The following is a 10,999-nucleotide window of genomic DNA, read 5'->3' on the forward strand; positions in this document are numbered from 1 at the left end:
GATTAAACACAGAGCTTTGGGGGCTTTGAAGAAGAAAAAAAAAAGTCTAATCCATCTCCTGTGGAAAAAGCAAAAGGACACCCTTTTGAAATGGGGGGGGGGGCTCCCCATATCATCTATTTTATGAACATAAAAGATGCTTGAGATTCATGAGGCTCTGTATATTTGTTGAAGGAGAGCAGTTTCTCAGGCCACCTTCATGCACAGCTGCTGTAATTGCTCTGTAACAATAGTTTCAGATACACGGCTGCATTTAGGTTTGTTGGATTAATCATGGAAACCCTCCATGCAGAGCCCTGCTGTTTATTAAAACAGATGTATGAGGCACAGTTTCGCTTTTACAGTATGCTACACTGTAAAAAATAACTATTAAAAGAATGGTAAAGGGGCTGACAGCAGAGTTTCCAAATGGTTACTGTAAAATTACAGTAAATAATTACCTCAGAAAGAGACATTTAATAGGCTTCAAAAATACAAAACAGATTTTTACAGTCAAAAGGTTAATAATTTACCATAAGCTACATTCAAGCAGATGGCTGTACATATTGACATAGTGAGGCATTTGAAGGGTTTTACCAGTGTGGCTTTCACATTTGTTACTTGAATATCGATAGCTATTGCAAAAAATGCATCAAAAATAAGTCTCACTGACTGCATATTTCTATTTACACTCATCAAATACACATTCATTGCATTGTGAAACTAGATACTCGAGTGGTTACTGATCCGCTCAGACTAAGTGGATTCTGCTAAAAGTATCCCGGTACCAACCTACCAGAAGTCTTGGTTCTGCTTTTTGGGGTCATGTGGCTCGAACAACTATCATTGGCTGAGGGGTTGTCACATGTTGGGTGACTGGCGCAGATGGCAGGAAGGCTTCCCCTGGATGCAGGCTTCTCGCCAGGGATTCCCTTGAGGAGCGGATGTCATCGATTGCAATACAATGAAAGTGTGCGGAGTTCATACTCTGTTCCACGTATGAATCATAACAGCAGCCGAAGAAGGTTTCAGGCTGTGCAATGAATGCAAGCCACAGATAAGCGAATGCATGTTGCCTTCAAGCAAGCACAATATGACATTTTGATACCAGGAAAGTGTCAGGGGATATGAATGTGATTTAATATATATATATATATATATATATATATATATCCTACAATTTGCCAAGAGAGCTTGCTTCAAATAATTGCGGTAAATGAAGTCCAGGCCTTGGCTTCAAAAAGACCATTAATGTCCATAAAATCACTCCATACAGCGAGTGTAGTGTCTTCTGTCTTCTGATTCATGAAAATCTATTTGTTTTCCATTATATTTACTTCCAACTAAACTTAAAGATCAAGGTCTCACTTTCATTTCTAAACCTCGCACAGCGAAAATGGCTCCAGAAGAATCAAGTGGATAATAACAAAAATGAATATATAAAATGATATTACTTTATGGATTAAAGTAATATCATGGTCAGAGTTGGACAATGAAATTGTCCAACTCTGACCATGTCAAATTCAGATTAAAAGCAGTCCTTTCTTTCATCACCTTGATTTCCATGGCAACCTTCTGCAGATCTGTAGAAGCACAGTCTCTTTACATGACCTGAAATCAGAGAAATAAAGTTACATGTTCACCATTCAAACTTGGATTTTGTCCACAAATATGTTTCAGTGGCTTTATTGTTGCAAATTGAACATTACTTGCATGGAATGCGTTTAATTAATGTTTTCCTTGAAAATCTCATTTCTTAATTGTTGTGTTAGAAATCATTTCACTACTCACAAATATAAAGGAATTAGATTTTCAATAAGGCTTCTCTGTCAATTTTTAGAAAAATAATTGCAATAGCACATTTTTGTAACCAGTAATTTCCTGATTATGAAAAACAAATGTGAAAAATAGTTTGATAATTTGTACTTTAGGTTTAGTGTCTACAAGTACTATTAATTACCCTTGGAGAATAATATAACTTTACCCAAACTTTCCTAATGATTTCCAATTTTAGGGAAAACATTCCTAATTGCTGGCATTTGTCATGCATTTAATTTATTGTGAACTGCAAGAATGTAATTTAAAGTTATATTTAATTAATTATTTTAAGGTCGAACCTATGGATTATAAAATCAACCGGCATTTTTGATGTTTCATGGAAAAGAAAGAAGAAGTCTGTAAAAAGATAAATGATATTTCTTGTGAAATTATATTTTTATGGTGTATAATAGGATAAAAACTCAGGTAAAATGCAGAATAGTTTCCGATATATTGTCAGTGCCAGAGGAAACAGGTGATCGTAACTATAAATTTAAAGTAAACTCCTGAATGTAAGACAGAAATAAAGCTTCCTTGAGCTTCCATTCAGCCAGCATGACAATGTCACAATTATTATTTCCTGTCATTGAAAATCACATTTAACCATGAGGCAATTTGAATAAATATACTAGTATAAAGAAGACTCTGACCAGAAGCATAAAAACAACAACAAAAGGTACATGCTGAACGAATTTGCATGAATTGGAGTGAAGACCAGCGTTTATTATTCACTGAGACAAAAGGATGCAGATCTCATTTTCCTCCCCATCCTGTTGTGCATGGAGCCATTCACCAGCAGCTCCCTGTGAAGATCGCTCACTGTCAGGGGACATACAGGATGTCAATTGATAATGAAGCACAGTGCTAAAGGCCTTTAGGTTCTCTCTGTCCTAATTACAATGAGTGAGGACTCCCCACCCTTGTCCTAACGTTTGATTTATTCCCTCTGCCTGGTGACAAAGGGCCAGTTAAGTATGTCCACAGAAGAGTGTCAAACTAGGAGACTCAAGGCTTTCTTTAATTAGGAGCCAGGTTTCTTGAATATTGTACCATAATGTGTCAAATCCAAATATCGCTTGTGTTGCAGAATAAAACACTCGTCAGAGCTTGAGGAATGGTTTATTATAGTTTTCAGGATGCAGATGCTAAAAGAAAAGTCTAGTTCTTCCATTAGGATACAACTGCAGCATCGTTTCTCCATCAAGAATACTTAGCTTCTATTTTCTCTGTTCAAGATGTAAACAAGAAAGTGTAATTTTATTTAAAAACTACTGTACCATGCATGTAGAACCTAAACCTCCATTGCTGGCTTTGTCCAGGCCTTTCAAGATTCTTCTGCGGACAGAATTTGTTAAACTTGGTGTAATCCCACTTTTCACCGCTGTTATTTTTCACCACACATTTACAACCATATGCTGCACTGTATCAGTTAGTCTAAATCAAACCTATGATGTTAAGAGTGGACGCATTAATTATTTTGCTTTAAGTCATTTACCAGTTGTTGTTTTTTTAATAAATTTATATCTGGACTGGAACCAACTTTTCTTTTCTTTTAAGTATCCTACATGCAGATAACAGTATCCAGTTTTCCATAGGTTTGAGCCTTATGTGTGACTCGCTGTTGTTACCACACACCTGGACATGCTACTGCATCACATCATTCACACCAATGCCTGCTTTGGTTGCTCTGACTACCTCCCAAGTTGCCACAGAGGAGGAGCTAACCCCTAATCACACCTTCATTGCATTCAGACAGTTTGTCGGAGCGATAAAAAGGCCCAGAATGAAAGCACTGCCTGCATGGGGGCTATTAAGTGGACATGTGACCCATGGTGATGGGTTCTTTTCTTTTGTTCCTGCTGCATCCGTGTTTTCTGTACCCGATGAAGAAAATGACTGTCAGCAATTCTGATTCTCATTTGCATCATGGTTTTCCCAGCCTTTCATACCCAGTGGATGAAGTCAGGAAGCCTTTGGGGAATCCTTTGTATAGGCTGGTATTTAAAAGGCATTGTGGGTCTGGCTGCGTCTGCCACAGCAAATAAGCATGCTTGAGAGTTGAGCCTATGCGGTTGCTATTTCATCCTGACGCCAGGGCTTCAGGAGCAGATATGTGATTTTATCATTCTCCGAGGCAAACGGGCACAAAGCAGCGGCACGCACCGTGTTCTCAGTGGGCTCGGGATACAAGACGATGGCAGTCTGGCTATAATGCATCGTATCGTATGCATCGGAAGTTCTGTGGACACTGTCCATGTTGGATGGGTACTGCTGTCCTCTTCACAGCTGCCTTTCATCGTTCAGTTCTTTTACGTCCTACAGAAAGCATCATCTTGCACCCAATCGGAGGACTCTCTTCCTCTCTGGCTTTTATATGGAGTGACAGAAAAAGACATCGCCCCCCACCCCCCCGTCCTGCTTGTTGGGACTAGGAGATGTGTTTTTCTCTACCTCTGCTCCATGCTGGACTGTTACTGCGTGCAACCTTCAGCTTCACTTCCTCACAGCAGGAGGTCTTAAAAGTGGATCACACTACAAGTGCAACATCCCCAGATTTTGAAGCGCACATCAAACACGCAGCCCGGTTGCTCTGTGCGCATCGCTAGCACAGACAGAGAGCGCAGAGTAACGTGTTGCTGTTTCGCCTATAGTGCAATAGCAGCAGTTACACTTCATTGGCTGGACGCCGCTATGCTACGGCTGCGTAGCATCCTCTCAAATATGTCACTTGAAGTTTATTGAACTTATTGAATAGACATGTAGCTCCTGCATTTAAATGTTTGCGTGCCATAGACGGGAGAACTGCCGGCCTTGATGGACACACATTCTTCTAGTTTATTGTGTGTTTAATCCACTAATAAGCATGTTTAACAGTTCGTTGAAAAATCGTGCGTTCATAAAATTTACACAGCTCTTAACTGTATGTCTATTTTTTATATTACATTCAAGTGAAATTAATCAGCTGATAGCTTTACATTGAGTGGTCCAGCGCGGAGCGATTTGTCACATGGGATTACTAACAAAACTGTCAATTAGTGAGATACGCAGGACTCTGGCTCTGCCTTTGTGAGGAAAGACTCATGCAAGAAAGTGGAAAATATTGGATCCTCTGAACAACTTAATCCCTTACATAATCCCTACCTTTAATTTAGTCGAATACTTGTTCGCACAATTAAAGCCACAAAAGAACCAGCTCAAAAGTGCTTGTACCTGATAGCAAAAGAAGAGTCTATACAAGTGCATTAAATGTCATTTATTTTGTGTCACACTGTGACTCCCCTACACACTGATGTGTTGGTGTTGAAAAGCATATTATCCAAAGAACAGCTGCACCTAAAGGAAGATGATATCACCTTATTGCTGGAGGTCGATATGAATGATGCATGACTGAGCCCTCGTCTGACATCAACCAGTTTTACTGAGTATGTCTGCACATTCTATTCTACTGATTTAAATATAAAGTCACTGTCAGCCTCTAGTCTTATCAGCCTCTGAGGCACCTTTTTATGAGCAATCATTTATTATGAAGGAATTGGTGGCAAGGCTGTATCTCTATTTTACATCAATGCATCCTTTATAACTAAAAACAGAACTCTGATTTAAGTAAAACAGTCTTGAAGATATTTTCAAAATCCCCGTCCACTGGGATCGAGCTTTGGGGATGGGTGGAATGTACTCAGATAATGTACAGGAATGGGAAAAGGCCTTTGTACTTCACTTGTGTATTTAGATTTTTACATATGGAAGAACTGTGTTGTCTTCTTGGCGACAGTTTTGTAAGAAAGCCGCTCAAACGCGCAGGTGGCCTTGCTCTTGTTTTTATGTTGGGTCGGGCTGCGTCCAGGTATCTGAGTTGGTTTTGAATATAAATGCATGCAGAACAAAGCTGACCTGATTCCTGGCACTGATGTTCACTCTGGGGGTGTTTTATGTTTCTCTTTGTGACTGTAAGGATAGTTCCGTTTCTTCCTCTCATTGAACTTGTAAAAGTGACCCCTGTTTTTGATGGAGGGGGGGGGGGCATACAACTCCACTTGGGGCGTTTTAAGAGTTTGATGATGAGAAGTGTGCATACAGCAAGAGGGCGGGCACAAAGTGTTAGCCGAAGCAACAGAAAGCTTTAGTTACGAGCTCGTAACTTAAATCACTCGTATGTCAAAGAAAAAAATTTAATAGTAAAAAACTGAAAAAAATGTATCTGTTCCAGCCGTCTAAAGACACCTATATATAGATATATGTATATAGATACACACACAGAGAGAATTACTGTATGCATAATGTAATGCATCTTAACTCAGTAAAGCCTGAACCTTGAAATGATTTTTTTTATTAGAGTGTATATTTAACCTTATGACAAAATTGTCTAATAACTAAATTTAATATACATTTGAATATAAGACTTTTAATTTGTAAATGCATGTTTTTGTACATCAGGTTTTTCCAGAAAATGATATCAAACTTATAATGTAGAGGTCTCAAAACCCTGCAAAGCCAAGCGTATCATATTTGATAGGCTTAGCTTTGCAGGGCTAGAATGACTCTCCAATAATTTCTTCCTTTGTTGATAGAAAGTTGGAAGTTCATGATAAATGCAATCCCAAAAAGCCTGAGAGTTATTCATTTAATGAAACCCAAGGCCAAAAAAAAAATCTAACAAGCAATCACTTCTCATAAAATTGACTTCTGTCGACACGCAGTCAGACCTGAAAGCGACTCCGACGTGCCTTTCAGCATTTTGATCAACTCCTCTCTACTCTTATCTGAGTTTTTACCTTTCAAAGAATCAACAAAAAGTTCTTTTTATATGAAAAATGAATAAATAAAGTGAAAAATGACTTGATGATATATGTGAACATTGGCCGGTCCATTCAAGCTTTCTCCCTGAACGAGCTACAGTTTTAACTTCAATGGTTCCAAAAGCAGGTGATTCATATAATTGCTTTCAGAACAGAAGCCTCTGTGGAACTGAATTTACAGACTGCCGACGTTTTAAAGCAGCTTATTATCATCATATAATTACATTACATTGCATATTGAAAACGCCGAGTCGTCTGGCATCCTGTGTTGGGTGTGTTAGAATTACACAAACAGCAGCAGATGAGGCTGTTTACTTTACAACCATACAGAAGGTTCTTTACATTTGAATGCGGCAAGCCGCACTTACAGATGGCAGAGTTGGAGATCCTCCGGAAAGCGTCTGTGCAACTGCACATAAATCGAGAACGTCTTTACTGTGCGCTGCACGCAGTTTGACATTTTTATTGTTTTTCTCCATGAATGTTTGGACCTAATGGCTTTTTTGTTTCGTGAGCACCTCCTCCATCCTGTTTGCAGTTAAAGAAACTTCCGATGCGGTTTCTTTCATTAGCATGCTCCCCTATGAGCTTTGCTCAATGATCACTGTTGGACATGAATATATATTATCTGCTTGGAAGCTGTGGGTGCTGCCTGTGCAGCTCTGGAAGTATAAGATTGTTGATTGGGTGAAGATGAGGAGACCAGTCAGCTTCATCGCTTGCTTCTTGTTTCCTCACAGGGCTACGATGATGGGTACGGTGGAGAGTATGACGACGAAAGTTACGAAACCTATGAGGATAACTACAGCAGCCAGTCGAAGAGGTGTTGTTTGCACTCGCACAAAAACACTGCATAAACATCCAAATGTCCTCAGTCAATTTTCCAATCGCCATCTGTCTGCTGTTGCCAATAATACAGCGTTTGAAATGTTTGCTGTGAGCAGCTGTCTCGTGGGCTGTCACTGCAGTGCGTTAAAGTGTTAACATATGCTCAGTAATAATACAGTTGGAAGCTAAATTTATTCAGACCCCCTTTGCATATTAGTTTTATTGGAGAAATATACTTTTTTTTATCAGCTGCTGGCAATAAGCAAATCACACAAAAACAGTTTAAATGGCTCAATACAACAAATTTTAGGATTTATTTTTTTTACCCCCACATTCAAAACGAAATGCTACTTTTACTGATTGCTGCAGTCTCCGACTTATTCAACCAACCCCCCTTATCTGCCCTTCCCTATTTTACAGGGAAACAAATTATGCATAAAAGCAGCTCATCATTCTTTGTGTTGACTGATGTCCCTCCTTTGTCTTACATAGCATTTCAGAATATTATGAATATGGACATGGAGCCAGTGATGAGTCTTACAACAACTATGGTAAGAGCAGCTTATATTATGCTTGGCAGAACAATGTTTTCTCATTTTCAGTTTTTATAGCCCTCGCCACATCAGCCATCAGTACACATTCACTGTTTCCAGGAGCGGGGGCATCTGTGTCCATTCTTTCTGTCCCTGGTGCTTCACACTGTAGCAAATGGGTAAAACTCATAATGACACTATTAGAGCTGTCGGAAAAAAACATCTTTAGAAAACAACACTGTGACTGGGAAAATACATGTTTAGTTCATTTTGGAGCTAAAATGTGAAATATTTTCTCATTGTCTTTTCAAATGTAAGAATTGACTGGGTTTCTGATCCTTTTTTCTGGGCCTGTTGGTCAGTCCATTTTTTTTTTAAATAACTCAACTGACATAATTGTTAGTTGGAGCCCATGATATAACACGCTATCGATGTAACTACTTTAAGCCAGTAATATTTCACAAAATCAATAGCGACTCGTTTCTGTTTTTGTTTTGTTCTGTTTTTAAACAATCGTTTTAGAGCCACCCTTGAGTACAGTAAATGTACCAGTGGAAGCTCAAGAGGAAAATCTCCACAGTAAAGGTGGTGTTTTTCCTTTTGGATATGCACCATCATTGGCTTATGCCACAGAATCTGTTGCTATCAACGGCGCAGCTGCTGCCGTCCACACAACGCTGCTGGAAAAAGGAAGCCCTCTTATCGGCAAAATACCAGTTGCAAGTGTCACAAACAAAAGACTCTCTACATTTTCTCAAGCCACTGAATAATGTATTGCATGTAAATCGTTGATTTAATCAAAAACATGTTTAAATGACCACAAAGGCAGCCATGAGTTTGTGACATGAGAAGCTGGTTTGCTGCAATGGCTTTGCGTGCTCCTTCATTCTCAGCACGGTGAATCTTGCAGAGGGGTGTTGAGGTCGGAACAAACCAAACTCCGAGGGCTAATCGTTTGATTTTCTGGCCCATAAACACTTTCTTATTTGGAAGCAGTGGCACGCGGCGGCATTTTGTCTTCTCCATGTAATTTGGCTCTACGAGGAAGGAGCTGCCGCCCGAGAGAGGCCAGAGATCACGTGAAATTAATTTTGTGTGGAGAGAAGCCTTCATCGTGACCGAGCCAGTTTGCACGCTCGACTCTTCATGCCTTCTGTCAAATGCACTGTGACGGGAAAGTGCACGGTACATAAGCACATCAACTTCCTCAGGACAACGAACGCAGCAGCTTTCTGTTTGATTTTTTTTTTTTTACTGTTTGTTTTGCAGAAGAGGAGTGGGGATCTTCCCATCCAGGCTTCAAAGCCCCCGTTTTACGGCTGACAAGAGGCGGCTACAGAAAGCATCCATATGGTAGATACTGAAGTTACTGCAGATATATCCGATTTCAAAATATTTCTATATTTTTTTAATTCTTCATAAAATGTTCTAGCAGTCCCCCTTTTTTTGTTTGCCTCCTTCAGAAACTGAAATAAATAGTAACTCTATAAAAGTCATGCATCCACAAGTTTTCACGGTGTTGCAGAATGTTTTTATTTCTACACCGATTTTGTGTGAGAATTTACAGTGAGAAAATTAAATGTGATACTCATTCATGTATGGGAAGTTGTTCATAAAATTGTGTAATTAAATTCTCTTCATTCCACCAGTTGATTATTTTTATTTTTTTGCAGATTTGCCCCTTTTCAACCGCATTGTTTCCATTTATTGCTTTTAAAGCAGCGATTCTAAAGGTTTACTGGTTTTACATTTTACTGTACCGGATTAGGCATAATTTCTTTTTATTGGACCACAACCAATGAAAGTTCCACCACATATTCTAAACCCATAGGTGATTTTACTGCTCTGTCTGACAGCATCAAGGCGTTTCTGTTTTACTTCATCACGCGACGCTCCTCTGAACACATCCTAAAGGGAAAAACTAAAAAGATATTTCGTTTTGGGAGATATTGTCCTGTAGACCTAGAAGGTATAGATATTAAACATATTGTGTCAACTTTGTCTCCTAATCATTCATAGTGAAACAAACAAAGGCGACACTGCGGGTAATTCAAAATGACTTAGGTGGAGCTGCAGAGCAAACATGGTGTGACGGAAAATACCGGTAACTCATTTAAACTTCCATCACTTTCACCACAGTTCAGTGACTGCTCTGGTCGTCGGTGGATTATTTACAGATTATTTCCTCAGTGAAAACAAAACCATGTGAGATTCATGCTAAATTAATTTAATTTGAACAGAAAACGACTCCCATCATATGAAGCTTGTTCCCAACGGACAACGTTTTATAAAGACACAATTTTTATGAATGCACTTCAGCCGAGTAAACTGTAGTTCAGACTATAGTCCTACTACTGCAGTACTACTGTGCATTAGACTTTAGTAGTACTGCTACGGATGCTGGAGAGGGAAGTGTTTAACTACTGAAGTAGAATCTTCAACAGTTATTACAGCACACAAATAAAGCTGTTTGCAAAATTGCCATAATAAAGTTCTTTAAAGGCAACAGATGGAAACCAAGCCCTCTCCGGAGACCCAACTAAATCGACCCTGAAAATTCTTATGGCAGAGATTAATGTTTAGAAATCTAAATCAAACCCTTAAGTGTCCCCATACCTGACTGCAGGATGACACTCTTAAGGTTAAGGTTTGTGATGTTGATTCCACAGGCCTAAGTTAGTATTGTGGTTTAAATGATGCAAGGCATGAGATCGTAATCGTGCAAAACACTTTTCCTTGTTTGGATTGAAGGCAGTCAAAAAAATATACAGTGTGTAATTCCTATTGCGTGCTTTGTTTTGTGTGTAATGTGTATTTGTACATAAAGCATTTAATAAAAACGACGTAAACCTCACCACGGTGTGTAATACTCTCTAAATAGGTGCCTGAGGAGCTTTAAATTGATATTTTATATGCATTTTTTCTTTTCAACACAACAACCTGTGCTTCCAGGAAACAGTTAACTCGCTTCATAAAGAGTGCCCAAATGTCTCCAAATGGCGCATCTGTTAAATCGTTTATATTCCTGTTCGATCGTCCCTCGAA

At 39.1% G+C, this 10,999-nt stretch overlaps 1 protein-coding gene across 1 annotated transcript in view; it reads left to right on the forward strand.

The window, feature by feature from the left end:
• LOC137912916 (KH domain-containing, RNA-binding, signal transduction-associated protein 2-like) overlaps positions 1-9,318 on the forward strand; it is a 51,536-nt gene extending 42,218 nt beyond the window's left edge. The window contains exons 7-9 of the mRNA XM_068757045.1: positions 7,334-7,416; positions 7,914-7,972; positions 9,224-9,318. Of these exons, the coding sequence (XP_068613146.1) occupies positions 7,334-7,416; positions 7,914-7,972; positions 9,224-9,318 (237 nt within the window). The remainder of the gene's footprint in view (positions 1-7,333; positions 7,417-7,913; positions 7,973-9,223) is intronic.
• Positions 9,319-10,999: the final 1,681 nt, after the last annotated feature.

The sequence above is a fragment of the Brachionichthys hirsutus genome, unplaced genomic scaffold (genome assembly GCF_040956055.1).
Source record: "Brachionichthys hirsutus isolate HB-005 unplaced genomic scaffold, CSIRO-AGI_Bhir_v1 contig_797, whole genome shotgun sequence".
Taxonomy (NCBI): Eukaryota; Metazoa; Chordata; class Actinopteri; order Lophiiformes; family Brachionichthyidae; genus Brachionichthys; species Brachionichthys hirsutus.